This window comes from Cryptotermes secundus, unplaced genomic scaffold, assembly GCF_002891405.2.
Source record: "Cryptotermes secundus unplaced genomic scaffold, Csec_1.0 scaffold697, whole genome shotgun sequence".
Taxonomy (NCBI): domain Eukaryota; kingdom Metazoa; phylum Arthropoda; class Insecta; order Blattodea; family Kalotermitidae; genus Cryptotermes; species Cryptotermes secundus.
Genome location: NW_019724753.1, coordinates 1057274 through 1077431, shown reverse-complemented (window position 1 = coordinate 1077431; position 20158 = coordinate 1057274). Strand labels below are relative to the sequence as shown.

Below are 20158 nucleotides of genomic sequence, written 5' to 3'. Positions count from 1 at the left end.
GAAAGCCTGAATACAGTGACAGCTGGTTGGGATTGGAGTAGATACACAGAGAAATAGCCTTTTGGTAGGTGGGTGGAGACGAATCTGTGTTCATTCTTTCCCTGACCTGTCTTCAGGATGTTTTTGACATGTGAATAACAGGTTACAGTGTCGCAGTTTTCTTGCAGAACAGAAGCTACCTGTTTAACATTCCACCACAATTCTAACTTCATGTATTTTTCTCATGTTGTATATCAGATGCTTTGAGCTGCTCTCTGTACATATTAGCATAATTTCAAATGCAACAACCATCAGCCTAAAAGCTTAGCCCCTTTAGTGCTGACATACATGCAGTTTGTGTTCCTTAACATATAACATAAGTTGTTATTGCATCCAGAAAGCCATGACAATTTAGCATGGTGCAGCTATCTGAGAAACATAAGAACTGCATACCAAACCTGTCACACAGTCCAGAAAAACATCAGGATGTAACACTGCAGTACTGAACCCCAAATTTTTCCAAAATTTACCGAGTAGGAACAGAGACTGAATCATGAAAAAATTTGGGGAATAGACATCTTGCTGCTTCATGTTCACATTCTGCAAAACAGATACCTTGACAGAAGTTTCATATTTTAGAAAGGTTTCTTGCTAAACAAAATTGCAGCACCCTATAGTAAGTGCCATCATACTTTTTTTTATTGGAAGGATGAAATTAAAAGTACAGCAGTAGGATTGCCTTTAGTGGCATATCTCACGAAATGATCACATAAGAATTTTAGATTATGATGGAGGCCTTGGCTGTTCGGAACTGAGATTCCATCTATGAGCTGTGCCTGTAGGATGGTGAAGAAGTTGCAGTGGAAAGTTAGTACATGGTTGAATCTGTTCAGTCAGCTCATGTTTAGGTAATTAAAAATTGCATATTGCTATTGAATATGTGTTGATAGTTGTGTTTGTGGGTTTGTGTCATTGATGAGACTGTTTGTAGACATACTGCATGTTATGGTAGGGGCACATGGTAGCATAGTTGTTTGAGACTCTGTGCTACAAGCCAAAACGTCGGGGTTTTGATTCCCGATGAGGTCATTGGATTTTTTCAATGAACCTAATCCTTCTAGTCTCACTGTGGCCCTGGGGTCAACTCAGCCTCTAACAGATGAGTGCCAGGAATATTCATGGGGGTAAAGGGTGGCTGGCACATAAGGCTGACAGCCTCACCGCCATCTGTGAACCGTTTGTCTAGAAAATGTGGGACCTTCAACATGTGACAAACCTGTGGGCCTCCACGGCCTGGTACAGGGATAGCTTTACCTGTTTACTGCATGTTATGGTAATGTTAAAATATATAGGTTGATAAGAGCCCCCCATTTTATATGTTCATATTATTTACTGTACAGTTTAGATTTTTTCAACTGTAGTTGTCTCATCAAGGGACGTTTCTCACGACCTTGGTAAGATAACGTAGGGTTTCACTGCACATGAGATTGCATTGACTGTGGGATTTCTTTGACCCTCCATCTTCCTTCTTGGAGAGTGATATATTTAAAACATTATAAGAGTGTTGGAACAGGGTGACAAAAATCAAGATGCACGTTCAGGTTTTATTAAAGTATGTAGTATGTTTACAGAAGGTTCTTCACACAACATACCTGGCTAGTACAGAGCAGGGATACAATTCTGTATTGATATATACTTGGTGAGAAACTGGTGAGAACAAGTAAAATTAAACATAATCATTTAGCAGTCAGGGAATTGTATTGTCTTCCTGCCTCATCCATCCAGTAATCTCTTTTTAAAGATTTTCTCAGGTTTCTTAATCCATGTTGTTTGCAGTTTTTTTAATGGTGACAGATCAGATGCCTGTTGTATCCTGTCAACATCTTGAATCCAGCTGGCTTTGTATTTAAAAATTTTTGGCCAGTATGGGTTCTGTTTTTATTTCTATTAACTTATCTTGAACTCTTTTGTGGTCCGTCCAGTGCATTTCACCATTGGTCTCATGAATTTCATTTCAGCGAATGTAATTCTGGTTTTGTCTTCTGGTTTCATTGTCCAGCATTCATTCTCATGTAAAGGTTAGAAATTTTTGCAACAATATCTTTTTCTGCTTCATGTGACTTGAATGTGTTGTCTAAATGCATGAGTTCATTGTTACCACTATTATACTTCTTATGGGTTCTTGGCCACATGCTGTTTTTGAAGTCAGCTGGTTAGTAACTTCTCTTGTAAGTTATAGTACTAGACTACTGAGTCAAGTGGTAGGATGATAAATGAATTGAAAAGGATTTAAAAGGTAGTTGTTGTAGTCTAATTGAGGTATTTTGCTGACATTTAGTGGAGGGACTGAGGAAAATCACAGGAAATTGCAGACTAGCCAATGTTCTGGCCAAACTTCAAACTCAGCACCTACTGTATACATGTCAGGCATTACTGCTAGGCCAAGTCATTCATTAGGAACTTCTCATGAGGAAACTTTCATTAATTCAATGACTGGATGGATGATGAACCTTCAATTCAGATACCCAGCTTGAAATGTTAACAAGGGTTAGGACATGAAGAAGAATTAGATGAAAATTAACATAATCATAGTTCAAACTGAGCATTGGATGAGTATTATAATGATATTGTTTAACTTAACCATAATGAGGATTCATGACATGTGACAGTATCTGCTACAATAGCAAACATATAGGAACCAGAATTACTGGGTTTTCGGACTTTGTCCATCATCCAGTATTCTGAGTATTATACACCATTGTTTGAACCTTTTAAGATATAAGAACCAGTGTATTACATACCAGGAATATCACAAATGAAGTACAAAACAAACTCTGTGGCTTTAGTCTGCAAGTGAACTATACTCACCAAGCGATTGCCGCATGTTAGCGAAGTTAGTGCCAACTTTAGTGGATAGAGGGTGTCATGTGGTCAGCCCAGCGGATCCCCACTGCCGTTAATCTCGGTTTTCTAGACTGGAGCTGCTGCTTTTCCATTCAAGTAGATCCTCAGTTATCCTCGTGGGGCTGGATGGACCCTGTTCCAGACCCACTACTTCTCAGAAAATCTGGATCTGTAGCGAGGAACTCTGACCACTAGACCACAGAGGCAGTCACACAAATTAAATAACCTAATGAAACTCTGTTGTCTACCCCGTAAATGTCAGCATAAATTGTGTTTAATATTAAATCTGAAGTACAATATTAATAAGTTAAATTATGTGTTTATACGCATTTTGTATTGTTTATACAACCATAGTTTGTAAGGCTTTGCAAGCTTCAGTTTGAAATATCCTAATGTATTCTTGGTGGCCCCTCAAAATATTATAAAATATCAGTAACAGATTACAAAGGTTGTAATGTTCCCAGCAGTTAGATTTAAATACATTATTTTTAATGGTTGTTATATGGTGGAATCTCAGTGTGTGACTAAGTATGTATATGCCACTACAAACTACATCTGTTTCTCTTAATCTGAAAGTTTTTTTTTATTAGAGTCAAAGTAATATAAGTTTTGTCAAGGTTTTGCTTGCACAGAAGTTCACTCTCTCCTGTGGCATGTTCGAAGAATAATCTCAAGACGATTTCTGCCAATAATGTGAAACACACTGGCTGTGCGTAATTGATATATGATGTGCTTGTAGTTTCTTTATATACATATGTACTTTCATATATGCAAGTGTTACATTCCTGAGATAGTTGTGAATAGCAAAATTCACAAATAGGGCCATGGACTTAAATAAATATATGTACCATTTTACTGAATTACATATGACTCCAATGAGTACAGTGTTCCAGGTTGTAATGCTGTATAGTTCAGTAATAGTGCAACAATATTTCAGGCTGATATATTGCCTCCAACTTCAGGATCAAAGAAACCTCTTCTATCCACCTGCATATTACTGATTTTTTGTCTTAACTCTTCAACCCTGAAGATGGAAGTGATATATTCTTCAGAAACGTTAGATTTCTACTGAACCAGATGGTGTTACAACCCAGTTGCTTACTCCTCATAGTCACCACTATAAGAACCTCAAATCCAACACATATATTACTCTTTTCTTCAGAGTTTTTTTACATTTAATGTTGCTAACATCACTTATCATCCTTATGGGAGACAAGTGTGCATGGAAAATAGAAAACAAAAGGTATTGAACTGCACAAGATATTGCCAGTACAATAGTGAGGGTGCTGAGAGGCTGGCCATGATGTAGTGCATGTGGATTAGATGCTGAGAACCTATGCAAAGGTGCACCATGCACATCTTTAAATGAAAACTGTTAATAATAAATTGTTGGAAGCTTGACTGCATGTAGTGAATTATGAAGTATGGAGTAGTGACTGTATATCTGAATATAATCTTAGTACTGTGTAAAGCATGATTTTCTGAACTTTGGAAGATTTGAAGTTTTATGGTGGTGAAGATTTTTATTTTTGTCTTTTATATTATGACACTGTAGTTTGATAGGAGACTACCAACCTTTTTGAGGAACATCTCCAGGGTAAAAGTGGCAGTTATGGACTTCTTCAGAAGAGCCAGTTGTAGTTTTATGTGCATATTTAATTTTTTTTGCTTATTCATTCCTAAAATGATGCTAATCTGTAACATTTCCTTTATGTTTTAATGCAAGTTATAAAAATTTTATAAACGAAAAAACAGTGAATGGTAAGAACATGGTTTATGCAGTGTTCATGTATAAATACATACGTGATTTCAGTTCAGTTATTCAGTATTGAGGGGGTGGGTTACCCCATGCACCGCGACCAGTTTTGATCTATTGTGCGTCCCCGTTTGAATTTCTACTGTCTCCATACCCTACCGGTACTGGTGCTTGCTATTGTTCCCTTTCTGCCAGCGAGGTTTCTGCCTTCTACTGGCAGTGGTATCTGATAATTAGTCCCTTTCTGTCAGTGAGGTCGTCCCTCCTCTGGCAGTGGCACCTAAACTCCCCCATCTACCGAAGGCATTGGAAACTACTTGGGCGGGAAATTGCCTAAATTTAGCTCAGAGGTCTCCTAGAGACATGAGGTTCTTTTACATGCTGTAAATCTACGACACGGGACCCACGGCTTGAAGTCCCTCCCGGAGGACTTGTTCCCTGAATTTTTCCACCCTTAAAAATTCCACGACCTCTGCCGGGTTTGAACCCGTGTACCTTGAGTCATGAGGTGGGAACGTTACCCCTAGACTACGGAGGCTGCTACATACATGATTTACTGTGATCTGAGGTAGATACCATCCAAGAACTTGTGGTAGATGCCCATATGAACGTTTGCCTGAAAGGAGGGAAGAAAATGGAAGGAGGCTTGTCTGCTCATAATAGCCAACGGAGGGATGGCAGTGTCTTTGTGGGTGTTCAGTTACTCTAATTACAAGTGGTCCTGTGTGATACCACATAGTGCTATATTGTAAACACAGCAATGTGTAAGCATATAGAAGGAACTGAATTATCATAGTGCAGATAAATGCTTTTGGGTTTCACTGTTGTGTCTGAGTGGCTCAAACTGCACAACATGTAGACTGACTCCACACCCCTACACAGTAGTTTTTGGGCAGGCTTATTTTCAAGTACTGAAATGTGTTCATGCACTTCAGCCTTGAGTTCTTGATCATACTCTACTTAACTACATTTCAGTGCGTCTGACTAAACTAACTTCATGGAACTGAGCCCATCTTGAGAGGCCACCAGTCACACAGCCACTCAAGAACCTCCTAACATTTTATGGAACCCAAACGTTTGTTACTATGTTCACAAGAGCCCTCCCCTGGTCTCTATCCTGAGTCAGATCAATCCAGTCCATACACCATACTGTCTAATATCCATTTTAATATTATCCACCCACCTACATCTTGGTCTTCCTAGTGGTCTCTTTTCTTCTGGCTGCTCCACTGATATCCTGTATTACATTTCGGTGTGTCACCATTTATAAATATGGAGACACAGTGGCTCAGTGGATTTGTAATAGCTGTGTAATATCTATTCATGTATTATTATATATTTTATATTCTAGAACTTAAATACTTTAACTCCTTATAACCAATACAAAATGTTTCAAAAGAAAACACATTCATTTATTGGTGTGTAGTAACAGTTTGAGCCTCTGGGACAGATGATGACAAATACAAGTGTTTTAAATTGGAAATAAAGAAACTGTACTTATAGCAAATGTGACATATGTCTAGGTCAGGAGTCAGCAAAATCTAACCTGTGGCTCTGATCCATCCTGACAGAACTTTACTGCCAGACCATGCCAACATATTCAGATTGCAAAGTAACATATTTGAGCTGTTTATTATTGCACCAACATGCTCATCATATTCATGTTTTCATCAGATAAACAGAAATATCCTGTGTATGCTTATGGGTTTCCTGTATTTTAAAATGATGAAATAATTCTCAAGAAAGGTTACTTTGAAACATGCTGTATTATTCTCCTCAGAAGGTACTCTGCTGTGTGTTTCAAATGAACCAGAATAGCTCAGTCAGTATAGTGACTAGGCAGCAGGCTGGATGACGGAATCGGGACTTGATTTCCAGCAGAAATATTCAGCACAAAGCTGACCATTCACCTCCATCTAGTGCTGGGGTTAAGAATACCTGGAGCTATACCTCCACTCCCCCACATCTTCATGGTGTGGTGCTTAATTAAGCACAGGGATAACTTTACCTCTTACCTTTTCTAATTTTGATGTTTGTCAGATTAGAAGACTGTAAGATTCAAGTTTACGTGAGATTATCTGTAATTTTGTAGAACTGAAGCAAGTTCTGAGTATGACTTCCATTTATTTCTATTAAATTTATATTTGTATTACATAGTAAACAGAAAGCCTTATATGTAGGAAGATTTGGGATTTTTATGGAAGTGAATAAGGAGATGGATGCTTTATGGGATGTGGAGCCAATGCAGACTATACAGCATCACATCCCAGAGGACAGACTGCCTTTACATAGTGCTTGTGAAGCAAGTGTGGCAAAAAAAGAATTAAAGCTACCTCTGTAACAGACTGTGAAGGCCCATAGGGTTGTGAGATTTTGAGGCTCCCACATTTTCTAGACAATCAGCTCACAGATGACAGTCAGTTTGTCAGCCTTACACACAGGCTGCGTTTTACCCCCCAGGAAGATTCCTGGCACTCATTTCTGTTAGAGGCTGAGTTGACTCCAGGGCCATAGTTCAGCTGGAAGGATTGTGTCAATCGAAAAAATTCACCGAATCGGGACTTAAACCCGTGACCTTCCAGCTTGTAGCATAGTGCCTGAACCAACTATGCTACTGCATGCCCCAGAAGCAAGATGGTATTTTCATTCAAATGTCCAGGTGTGCCAATATAACATCTAATAGCGTATAGCCAGGGCTTAACAGACCAGATCATCTGCTTCTCAGTAACAAGTGGAAAAATCTTTGAATCATTTGTTATATTAACTGGTATCAGTATGAGGGCCTTTGTTTGATGTGACAGAAGAAGTTAAGAGTAAACTGTAGGCATAAGTAGGTGTAGAGTTGTGTACAAATAAATAGCAAGGAGAATTTCTGTCAGGCTGTTGAAATCAGGCAAAATGTCTTGACCGCTGTGACCACTATACATAGTACACCTAGCAAAGCTTGTTACCCTTATACTCAGGAGAAATTAACTTTTGGCTTACTGATTTTAATGTGTTTTTTCATGCTACTTGTGTCAAATTTTATAATTTTCATATTCCATCAGGGTAAACTCCCAGTTATCTGTCCTCTATGAAGAACTAGGAAAGGTTAAAGTTGCAAGACTTAGACACACACACAGTATATTTTACTCTTAAGTATCTGCACATCAGAAATGAAAAAAAAAATATTGGGGTATCAAATGTGCTCACATACTGTGATTCAGTCTAGTCAAATTACAAATAATAAAATTAATGCATAAACTGAAATATTACACTTCTGGAGAAGAAATGACATTCTTTCCTTTAAACATTTGTCTGTATGGAGAGACATTTAGGAATTATAAATTAAGAATTGTGTAAGATTTGAGGCTTTCACGGTGGTGACTATGAAGAAAGCAGTCTTCTGGGATGTGGCGCCGTGTAGATATTGTGTTCAGCGTTTTGGAGGAATGTATCGCTTCCATCTACACAGCGCTATATCCCAGAAGACTTTCTTCAAGAATTATGTAGTTTCATGAACTGTTTAAATGCACAATGTCTGCCAGTATGTACTGTTTCTAGTGTATGAGTAATATCTGACTGATAAATGTAAATTGTTTACATATGTCAGGCTAAATGTTTCTGTGTAGTACAACTAATTAATTAACTGAGATGAGCCCTTTTTGAGAAGGTGCCAGTCATGCAGTTACTCAAGAACTTCCCAGCATTTTATGGAACCCAAAGGTTCATTACTGTGTTCACAAGAGACATCCACTGGCCAGATCAATCCAGTCCATACTAATCCATCCTAAGATCCATTTTAATATTATCCACCCACCAATGTCTTGGTCTTCCTAGTGGTCTCTTTTCTTCTGTCTTTCCCACAAATATCCTATAAGCATTCCTTGTCCACATCTGTGCTACATGCCATGCCCATCTCAACCTTTTACGTATTCATTCTAATTATACTTGGAGAAGAGTATAACAGACATTAGAAATAGTACATTAGTACAGTAATAGCTGCATGATACACTTTATTAAAATGGAGTTGGCAAAAGAATTCTCATAGACAGTGGAAATGAAAGTTGCCACAAAGAGAGTGCCAGTTCCCCCACTCCACCATCCTAGGCTGCCTGTTGGCATCCCTTACCTGATGCTGTGGAATGAGTTATAACTGGCATGGAAAAATAGGGGTAGAGTAAGGGGAGTGCAGGAGGGACAGTAGACAAACTGGTGGATGGTCTATGAGAATTCTTTGCCCGGCTGCACTGTTTCAAAAATATCTGTTTGTCTTTGCATCATATTATTGATAAGTGCTGTCAGAAGTATGTCATAGGTAAATAAATGTGTGGTTGATAAAATCTGTTTGTGTGTGTGTGTGTGTTTGGTGCAATATAATGATATTAGAAGTACTGTAATACTAAATGTCAAAGGCAGAGTGTAATAAATACTGCAGACTAAAACCAATGTTCAAATGTTTAATAAATGCTTATTTGCTTATAAATGCAATTAATTACAATGCTAAATTCTACATCTAGCCCCAGACTTGTTTTATATGTCTGCATGAACATCCATGATCTGATCGAAAGCCAAAGTCCTACTCTATTCTCTATAATTCTGTCATTGCAATGACTTGATCTCAGTGTCTTTGGACTTGCTCAAAAGTGCAGAAAAATTTATAGAAAATCCCTAAGCAAATACTATTCCAAACAGTACAGTACAGTACAGTAGCATAAAAAAATGGGGGGGGGGCTTTTATTGTGTAAGGAGTACATTCGCAGCTTGGAACTAAATATCGCTCATAACAGCTTCAGCAAAATAATATAACATGTCATGAAGCTGAAAAACACAGTCTTCAGTTACAGATGCTCCCTATGGCTGCCAGTCACTGGCCATGCACTTCATTCTCTTCTTCACTTACTGGACAGTCCCACCTGAGATGCACTTCAGGCGTTAGATTGATGATGTTCACATTGATTGCCTGGTTCTTCTCATACTTGGGAGGAATTGGACAGAGTCTGTACTTGACTTCATCACCAGGCAGTGGTACATATTCACCTTCAATGCTGAAACAAGAATTCTGCTTTTATAATACCTGAACCTTTCACAGCCAGTAAATGCACTGAAGTCTCCTTGGATAGTCTGCCATATCAAAACGTTTGCCTGATACATTTATTAATACTGTACTACTTATGCCTTATCTCAAAAATGAGCTCTTTTCATGCCCAGACCTTCCAACTCGTGTCTCTGTCTTTATTATTCAAGTGATTACTCATCTATATTCCTCATGCACAGTCACAACTTTCATCTCTTCCTGTGAATCATCTATCAAACACTGCGACTGTGTGGTCAGCATTCTTACATCATATTCTGAAGGTCCAACATTTTAACCTGGGCCTGGAGTTCAACCATGAGATTTTTCATGGTCTTTCTCTGGGACAGTGTCCCAAACACAATTACAGCCTCTTTCACAGACATCTTGCCATTCAATATTACATGAATGAAACATACATACATGTGAATCTGTTAGTGAATTTTATTTGCCATTACAACCAGTGAACAGTTAGACTTTATGCGTCAGGACTGAGATTCTCATAGTGTGACAATGGAGAGTACCATCTTCTGGAATGTGATTGTGTGTAGTCTGGTAGAAGTTCAGAAACGTTTTGGAGGAATGGACTGCCTCCATCTTCAGGGTTCAAGAGTAAGCCAAGTGGACAAGGCTACCTGTTTCTTGCCGATATCTTGATTGGCCTACTTTTTGACCTTGAATATGTGGGAGTATGTTCCTTGGAAACATTGGTAGACATCTACTGGACTACATCATGTACTATTCAAGCTTAAGCTGGTTTACTGACTTGAAAGTTTTAAAAATATCATCTCTTGATTTAATTCTGAAATTAAGTTTATTGTTGTTCTTTACATACATAAATTTGTTTTTTAAGCATTAAAATACTGCCTCATTTTAATCATTCCTTTAACATTTTAACAAAAGTAGGCTCTAGACTTACTCAGAGATATGCACAAATATGTCTTCTCCAGAGATGTCTGATGTGATAAAACCGTGACCCTTGGATCGGCTGAACATTTTCACCTTCCCATGCTCAGTTGGATTCTCTAATGCTCTTGCTGATCTATTAATAAAATAGATGAAAGGTAACTATCACTGTAGTTAGATGTCATAAACTAGTATCCCAACCTGCACTGTTATATCTGATTTACTCTAAAGACCCACAAAAATGTTTCCAAACTGAAGACAATATTTCACACATGTCAATAAGCAAATGAGGTGCCATTTCACAATTAGTAGGTAATAACTGAGCTGGAGGCTCAAGTCTAAAAATAAATTATCCTGTACAATTTTTATATTATATAATATAAGCTACTGACAGCATCAAAATCATAAAATAAATAAACAGTATGCCTAGGCACAACAGTCAATGAATAATTTTCATTATTTTTAAAGTTATTAATAATGCTTTCAGTACCAAGACTGCACAGCATAGGATAGGTGAATCGGAAATAGTCATTGCTTAATCATGATACTATCCCGATATTTGCTTGGAAGGACTGACGAATACCATGAGAAACCTCAAACAGCCAGTGTCCTGGCAAAGATACATGTTTGAACTACCCCAGGGTGACAAAACATTATACAGTTAGTTCCAACAGTACATGAGTTACTGCCACACAATTGAAAACTAAATCAATTTAAATCTCATTTATGGGGAAAAATCGTTCCACATCACAGTTAAAGGTTAATGTCTTCTTTATCACTAAAATTACTTTATTACAATCATGCTAAGTTTCTTGAACAACACTCCCGACTGAAAAGCCAAATTCAGGAAAATGCTGGGGCAATGACTACCACTTTATATGAAAATCTACATACTGTTGTGTGTTTTTGTAAATACTGAGCAGATTGATTCATTCATTTATGTTTATTCATCCTATAGATCAGATTACATTGATGGAGGACATGTCGCATGATATAAATTATAAAATTAGCAAATATACAATAAATTCTTAACCAATAAACTAACAAAATATGTAATGATTGTTTACATCTAGCATGTATCATTATCCAGTATTTAAGAATTTATCATTCATATAGTCTTCAATAATGGGGGAGACAAGGAATGTGTACAGGATATTCGTGGGAAAGCCAGAAGGAAAGAGACCACTGGGAAGACCAAGGCCTAGGTGGGTGGACAAGGTTAAAATGGATCTTTCAGGGATAGGATGGGATAGCATTGATTGGATTGATGTGGCTCAGGATAGGGACCAGTGGAGGGCTCTTGTGAACGTGGTAATGAACCTTCGGGTTCCATAAAATGCTGGGAAATTCTTGAGTAACTGCAGAATTGGTGGCTCCTCCAGAAAGACTCGGCTCCATGAGTAAGTAAGTAAATATAGTCTTCAGTTGAGTAGCAACACCCATTAATGAGTAAATTCTTCGGTTCCCTTATAAACTGGTTTTTATTTTCAAGTTGTTTTATATTATTAGGTAATTTATTATAAAAGATACAATCAACAACTGAAGGTTTACTGTTATAAAGTTCTAAGTTATGCACCCATTTATGGTAGTCGTTGTTTCTTGTATTGTGTGTGTGTGTGTGTACTTGTTTATTTACCATGCAGTTACATTTATTAGTTACATATAAGATTGTTTGTTGTATGTACAACGAATATACTGTTAAAATCTTAAGTTGTTTAAAACTATCTCTGCACGATTCTAAAGGTTTTACCCCTGCAGTGTACTATACTACTCTTTTTTGAAGAATAAAAATTCTTTTAGTAAGTGCTTTAGCACTGTGTCCCCATACTACAATTCCATATGTTATAAAAGGATAGTAAAAATAAAAAATAAAGCTATCCATGTACCAGACCGTGAAGGCCCATAGGGTTGTGAGACACTGAGGCTCCCACATTATCTAGACAATTGGCTCAAAGATGGCGGTAAGGTTGTCAGCCTTACGCGTCGGCTGTGCTTTACCCCCCAGGAAAATTATTTAATTAATTCCTGGTACCCATTTCTGTTAGAGGCTGAGTAAACACTACACGTATTACCTCTACCATGCCTCTATATATATGAAACACTAGTTTACATGAAATCCAACTCGAATACCTTCATAACCAATGCAAATGTACACTCATATAATACAAGAAGGAAAGAGGACTTATACATTGTTCCATGCAATACAAGCTTGTGTAAAAACAATTTCAATAATCTTGGTCTTCGTCTTCTAAACCACCTACCGCAATACATTAAAGAGATACCAGCATTATGTAAATTTAAAATTACTTTGAAAACATTTCTATTAAAACATTGCTTTTATAGCATAGATGAGTTCCTCTCCTATGTGGACAAGACTTAGTTCACATTAGGATCATATAATAATTTAAAAGTAAGAACAATTGAGCTTAGCTTAACACACACTAGGAGTGTATACTGCGTAACTCTCTTCTTGCAGGAAACAAGACGCCATGTGCTGGAGAAAACACAGCAGGGACCAGGGACTATGGGATATGGAGCCGAGGCGGTGGGAGTGGTGCTGCTAGAAACCAGTGTATCTGGGAGGTCTTGTGACCGGCCAATTCGATCAAGGTTTTCCGTGGTTTTCCTTGGTCCCAGAGCAAATGCTGAGTTGGTACCCAAATTCCACGTTGCACTGCATGCTTCACATGCAGCCCCCCCAATAGTAACATCATGAAACTTATTATACTATAACTACACAAGAATGACATGTCTTATATCATGTATAATGATCCATGGACACGAAATAAATGAAATGAAATGAAATAAACCCCAGGGCCTAATGTGGCTGGAAGGATTAGGTCAACCGAAAAAAATCCAGTGACCTCATTGGGACTTGCACCTGCGACCTTCTGACTTGTAGCATAGCTCCTCAACCACTAACCACAATATAACATTCTTCTACCCTTTAGGTCTAGTATTTTACCAAGTCTATTTATTATAAATAAGTTGCGGCTAATTCGACTGCAGGTTCTATCGATATAAACATCCCAGCTCAAGGTGCTGTCAATTACTACCCCCAAAAGAGTTTGAGACAAAAAAAAATACACCAAGCAGGACTACCTCAGCAAACACTAATTTCGCTTGTGAGTGGGAGGTACCTAGCTCAAGTTGTATGGGGCAACTTAAGTGTACTTTTAGATAGACTCTAAAGGGTTCTAACAATGGTGGATGACACACAGAATTACTCGGGTTTTGGCCTTTTTTCCATTGTCCGGAATTCTAGAAAAATTCTGGAAAAGTCCAATAACCCAGTAATTCGTAAGTGTACTATGTTTACTGTACCATGACTTGTTTCACATCCTAGTGATCAGCATTCGCAGAATTCATATATCTTTCAATAAAACCTTACGCATAAAATAAAGCTTAACTTTTCCCTAGGCTCAAACTAATTACACACCACTATATAAAGGCACAAGGGAAGTGAAGGTATAGCTCCACCTTTCTTAATGTCGGCACTAGATGGAGGTGAGTAATCAGCTTCATGCCCTTACCATTTTACCTCTGGGGAAAGAGCATCTGACACCCACTAGATAGGGGATGGGAGGGTGGAGTCTACCTGCGTTATTTTACTGAAGTTTAATATATTTACTTTATTGCATGAGTACATAGCAAGTTACTGATATAAAGAACTCACGTCGATTCAGTCCTTGTACGTCTAGTAACAATTGGGCTTGGCACTTGTAATTTAGGACTGCCACCTGGAGATTCTGGTGACAGGAGTGAAGGACTAAGTTTCCCAGTATATCTAGTTTCTGACAGGTGCTCAGACATGTTAATTACCGCAACAATAAATCTGGAATTAAAAGAACCATCGGCTTACGTAACAGTACATCAATAATCACAGAAACACAGTTTCGAAATATGCCCTTGTACGGTCAGGAACGTAAAGAACTTGGTAAACGAAACGCATTAACTATCATAACGGATGCAAATAAATGTTTTAAATGTCCAAGATTATTTATGAGAAAGGCCCACTTAGAACTTCAACAGAAAACATAACTCTGCCTTTTACATACCTGAACTACACACATCGGTAGCTTTACTGCGCCTGTTTTATCTCACTTATGTTAGCAGCGCATCACACATGACAATTGCTTTCCTCCGTATGTTGACGCAATGATGGACATTGCAGGGATCAGAAACACTGTTTCTTTGGTTTCTTTTTCCTCACTTTCACTGGCACATAATATGTACATTCCTTTACAGAAATTAAGACATATAGTAGCTATGTATTAGCGGTATTATGCCACATTGCAATAATCTCTGTACATTACTATACCGTTGTTTGCATGTTTATCGTTTGTTGGTCGTGGTGGCCTAATATTGAGAAGAAAAATTCGCGATTATACGCTATGCTTTGGATCCGAGTTGATATAGTACACATGAGAAAGCTTGTAACAATCATTTCTTATATTGTCAGAAAACCAGTAACTGGAGTGGATATTGAGAACATTTCGATTTGGGATAAATTCTACACAACAACCCTAACCAAACAACACCACACACTAATTGCATTACCATTTTGTTGAAGCTTACAAGATTATAGCTTGCCCATTCGTGACCTCATTCATAATCTTCACATCATATGGAATATTTTGCAGCTGTATACAGGAATGGCCACATATTTACTAGAGCTATAACAATATTTAAGATTTGAGGCTTTCACGGCGGTGACTGTGAAGAAAGCAGTCTTCTGGGATTTGGCACCGTGTATATGTGGTGTTAACCGACGTTTCGGAGGAACGTATCGCCCCCATCTTCAGGGTAGAAGAAAAAGTATAAGAAATCTGCAAGCGACAACACCGTGAGAAACGGTAAAGCAGTCTCCGAAACGTCGGTTAACACCACATATACACGGTGCCAAATCCCAGAAGACTGCTTTCTTCATAACAATATTTGTTTCATTTTGTGACAATATAAAATATTGTCTGCATTTTTACACATCTTAACCCAAGCCTTTAAATGTTTTAGTAAGACATCATTTGGGTAAATTTAGGACTGGCGAAAAGTGAGAAGGGAGATAAATGATACAAAATATGTCGCAAAAATTTAAGCTAACGATCATATTCTTCACACATTTTTGTGGTAACGAAAATTATTATGTGCAATTCGAGTAATTAATAATACCCATATTTTTACTAATTGTTATCATCTTTAAATATAGTTGTGAGGAGGGAAATCAATTAGGTAAATTTAGATATGAAGCAACGGGAAGAGGCCGGAAGTGGTAATTAATGATCCGTCAGTGGCTGTCAGTGGCGTCAGTGGTGAGCTCATTGGATTGGGACTGCGATTTATGAACTTTTATGAAAGGCTATAAACTTGTAAATTTTAGTAGTACATACCGGTACATACTGTGCACCAATTTTTCATAATGAAATTAGCTCTGAATTCTACTGAAGGTGTGAATAGAACATTTTAGACAGCGAAAGGCCTGTTGTCTCTCTTCGCACATGCCTGAAATTAAATTGACAGAAGTTATAGGTTGTACCTCCCAGGTAGTGTATCTAATGGTAACATTACGGATTTGTGTTTAGATTGGAAGGTATTTTGTTTGATGTGTTAGGCATAATAACTGGATATTCCATTTTGCAGAATAGGTAGGTTGAGTAAGTACAGATAAATTCTTGTTCCTAAGGTGTCCGAGATTTAATGCAGACTCCTTCCAACAAAACCGGCACAAGCCAGCTTCTCTAATGGATTACAGTCTAACTACACAGCATTTCATAATTTTAATTTATAACGCTTCTTATTGGCCCAGAGTCACATACATATATCAAAGTTTGCATGAAATCCAAACTGAATATCCGAAAGCAAATAACTGGTTCTGTAGAAATTGCATGAGAGGGCCCGAGACATTGTCATACTGATCAGTCAAATAATACAAATCGATTATATAGCATGTAGATGTTGGAAAATTTAAATATAATGATGTTGACAGGTAGTATATATTTTTCAAGATATTTGAAACTCATCGTTAATGTTTTACTGTAATACAAGAACATAAAATTAGAATGATTTTTTAACTGTCAGAACAGTATTAAAAGCTGTGGCATGGTGAAAACTTGGATTCTGTAATGTTAAAGGGCACAGAGGAGGAGACCATATATATGGAGAGAAAAAAAAAGTAACATATTGTCTTATATTATGTGGAATATAAAATAGAGTTCCCACTTTATTGTGTTAGGTTCTAATGGAGCGGCAAACTAGAAGGATAACGTATGATGCAAGATATGTCTTAAACTGCAACAAAGAAATTGTCATTAGAAGGTTTTTATGCTGAGCGAATTTCAACCCCCATTCATTATATGCATGACACTAGTTGCTAATAGCTCACTTCCATCTAGTGCCCAAGTTTAAGACAGGCTGGAGCTATACCTTAATAACAAGGCCAAGACTTTACCTTATGTCTGGCATGTGATGTCATGAAATTTCCTTTATGATTCCACACAAGAAGGAATTGTTCTTCATTTTAAATTTGCAGGATGAAAAACATGCAGCTGAGAATCTTCTTAATGGAAATGTGAATGGCAGAAAATGGCTTATTTCTGCCCCAAGAACAGTTACATCCATGGCAGCAACATTTCAACTGGCAGAGTGCTGTGTTATCAGCAGTGTACACATTGGTAATAACATATTACTTACTTACTCATGGAGCTGAGCCCTTCTGGAGGAGCCACAAATTCAGCAGCTACTCAAGATTTTCCCAGCATTTTATGGAACCTGAAGGTTCATCACCGTGTTCACAAGAGCCATCAACTGGTCCCTATCCTGAGCCAAATCAGTCCAATCCATACCATACCATACCATCACATCTCTCTCAGATCCATTTTAGTATTGTTCACCCACCTACTCCTTGGTCTTCCCAGTGGTCTCTTTCCTTCTGGCTTTCCCACCAATATCCTATACGCATTCCTCATCCCCCCATTCGTGCTACATGCCCTGCCCACCTCATCCTCCTTGACTTGATCATTCTAATTATACTTGGAAAAGAGTACAAGTTATGAAGCTCCTCACTATGCAGTTTTCTCCAGCCACCTGTCACTTCATCTCTCTTTGGTCCAAATATTCTCCTCAACACCCTATTCTCAAACACCCTCAGTCTGTGTTCCTCCCTTAATGCCTGAGACCAAGTTTCACACCCATACAGAACCACAGGCAAAATTATAGTTTTGTATATTCTAATCTTTATGTTTTTAGACAGCAGACGAGAAGACAAAAGGTTCTGGACTGAATGGTAGCAAGCATTACCTGAGTTCAGTCTCCTCTTTATTTCCTCCTGAATCAGGTTTCGATCTCTTATTGTTGTTCCCAAATATCTGAACTGTGCCACATTTTAAAAACATGTTTCCTATCTTTATGTCATGATTTTGCCCTGCATTTTGGTGACGAGACAATAACATATACTTAGTTTTTTTGTAATAACATATGCAACTTTAAACAGCTGATTTAAATGTTTTTTATCTTAGTCAATAAAGTGATTCACCAAGGAATAGCTCAGTTCGTATAGCAACAGGCTGAATGGCTGGGGTTCGATTCCCAGCAGGGACAAGAGATTTTTCTCTTGTTCATAATGTCAAGACCAGCTCTGGGACCACCCAACCTCCTACACTGTGTGTACTAAGGCTGTTTTCCCAGGGGTAGAGTGGCTGGGGTGTGGATCTGATCACTCATCATCTTCTAGGGCTTAGGTCAAGAATGGTGAAGCTATACCTCCGCTCTCCCATGCGTCTTCATTGCATATTGCTTAATTTAGCACGGATATTTTTTTTCATTGCTAGTAGTGTGGGACTAAGTCCCTTGTTCTGCGACCACTTCTGGCTTATTGTACCAGACACAGATGATAGGTGAGGGTGATTGTGGAGCAATTTGTGGAATCAAGATTGGCAGGGGAAACCAAAGTACTCGGAGGAACCCTGCCCTAGCGCCACTTTGTCCACCAATCCCACTTGACCAGACCCGGGATCGAACCCGGGCTACCACGGTGGGAAGCCAGTGACTAACTGCTTCAGCTATGGCGTGGCCAAGCACAGGTATAACTTTACCTTTTAGCTTACCAAGGACAGGAGTTGCCAATTTGATTTCTAATATCCTGATATTCCTGAAATTGATCTTTACCATGTCCAGAATGGTTCTGATGCCATCCAGTCTTTTTGCTGTGGATAACTATATACGTACTTTTTCTAGATCTAAAGGAAACTACAGTGTGAAGCCAGCCACATATCTAATTAAATAATTTGATTGGGGCTTCAAAAAACGTCTGTTAACCTGTAAATACTGTGATCCAATTTAAAAGCGTTGTTTTCTGACTGTATGAATGCCTGAAGCACTTTGACAAGACCAGAACCATTACAAGGATCATTTTTAAAAGTCATTTGATACCGTCATCACAGTCTTCTGAATATTTTCACATGATTTATAATTAAATACTATGAATGAGATTTTTATTTTTAGGAATATGAAAAATACGAAGAGTGAAGTCCAGGACTGGGGCAGAGAGTGAGCCAGTGGGAGTAAGGATAACTGTATAAAGAGTATTCATTCTTTAAAAGTCCTTTTGTAGGGTACAATGTCTGGAAGAGAAGATAAAATACTAACAAAGCTGCTTTGGAGAGTGAGGTACGGGTATGAATGAAGTAATGGAGGAAAGTAAAATAAAATAATAATGAGGGATCTGAGTGAATCAGTAGAAAGTGGAGAGAAATAAGGAGAAGAGTGAAGAACAATTGTGTTTAAAAGGTAGTCCCATTCACTTTGCTCTTAACACATTCACCACTTCTCCTCTTTCTTTACTAGCGCTACAACCCTGTGTGTGTCTTGGCTTCCTCCATGGTCTCATAACAGTAAATTTTTCCAGGGTGAGATCATTGGCCCCACACCCAACTCCTAACATGAAGGATAAGGGACTACACTTCATCTAGCCTCTACCCTTTTGGCATGTGTGGCATGGGTGGTCTTACCAGGAGCTTATGCTCCCTCCAGCATAGCACTCCAGTTCATTAGGATGTGCAAATATCGTGGTGGTCTCGAGGAGGAGCACACTCACTGCCTTACTCAGTTTTAGTCATTCCAGACAACTATGCATGACCAAAGTCAGATAATAACACACTGTAAGAAGACAAAATGTTTCTCATCAGAATGCACTTCAAGTATATAGTATTTTTCTTTGATGATAGATGGTGAAAGTCTTTTGACACATGCATATTGTTGGTATTCTTTTGTTTGCATGATATACTGCAAAACCTCTAGTGTATTGTGTAAGATTTGAGGCTTTCATAGCGGTGACTATGAAGAAAGCAGTCTTCTGGGATTTGGCACCGTGTATATGTGGTGTTAACCAACGTTTCGGAGGAACGTATCGCCTCCATCTTCAGGCTAGAAGGAAAAATATAACAAATCCGCAAGCGAAGAGACCGTGAGAACTGGTAAAAGCAGACTGGTGTTGGAAATATACACAGCTATGTGAGAGCAGCAAAGGAAGGGGGGAAGGGCAAGTATACAAGTGAAATCAGTAGTGT

General features: G+C 38.2%; 2 protein-coding genes across 4 annotated transcripts in view; one reads left to right on the top strand and one right to left on the bottom strand.

The window, feature by feature from the left end:
* Positions 1-9058: 9058 nt before the first annotated feature.
* On the bottom strand, positions 9059-14857 carry LOC111862934 (cold shock domain-containing protein CG9705). The gene is made up of 4 exons (XM_023848803.2): positions 14657-14857; positions 14275-14433; positions 10612-10734; positions 9059-9666 (listed from the first exon to the last, which is right to left on the bottom strand). The coding sequence occupies exons 2-4, from the start codon at positions 14409-14411 to the stop codon at positions 9486-9488; spliced, it is 441 nt and encodes a 146-aa protein (XP_023704571.1). The 5' UTR covers positions 14412-14433; positions 14657-14857; the 3' UTR covers positions 9059-9485.
* Positions 14858-15881: 1024 nt separating this feature from the next.
* Positions 15882-20158, top strand: part of LOC111862927 — a 15549-nt gene continuing 11272 nt past the window's right edge. For 2 of the 3 annotated variants that reach the window (XM_023848796.2, XM_023848795.2), the window contains exons 1-2: positions 15882-16138; positions 17125-17266. In XM_023848796.2, the coding sequence (XP_023704564.1) occupies positions 17168-17266 (99 nt within the window). In that variant the 5' untranslated portion in view covers positions 15882-16138; positions 17125-17167. Of the gene's footprint in view, positions 16139-17124; positions 17267-18621; positions 19260-20158 lie in introns of those variants that run through there. The other variant, XM_033750858.1, reaches the window with a different exon arrangement.

Bases quoted from the DNA above. Each gene is read 5' to 3' on its own strand.
- LOC111862934 (XM_023848803.2), bottom strand. From the start codon at position 14,411: ATGTCTGAGCACCTGTCAGAAACTAGATATACTGGGAAACTTAGTCCT. The intron at 10,735-14,274 runs GTGAGTTCTTTA...TTTTATTAATAG, and splicing joins CGTACAAGGACTGAATCGAC to ATCAGCAAGAGCATTAGAGA. The intron at 9,667-10,611 runs GTAAGTCTAGAG...TTCTTGTTTCAG, and splicing joins ATATTTGTGCATATCTCTGA to CATTGAAGGTGAATATGTAC.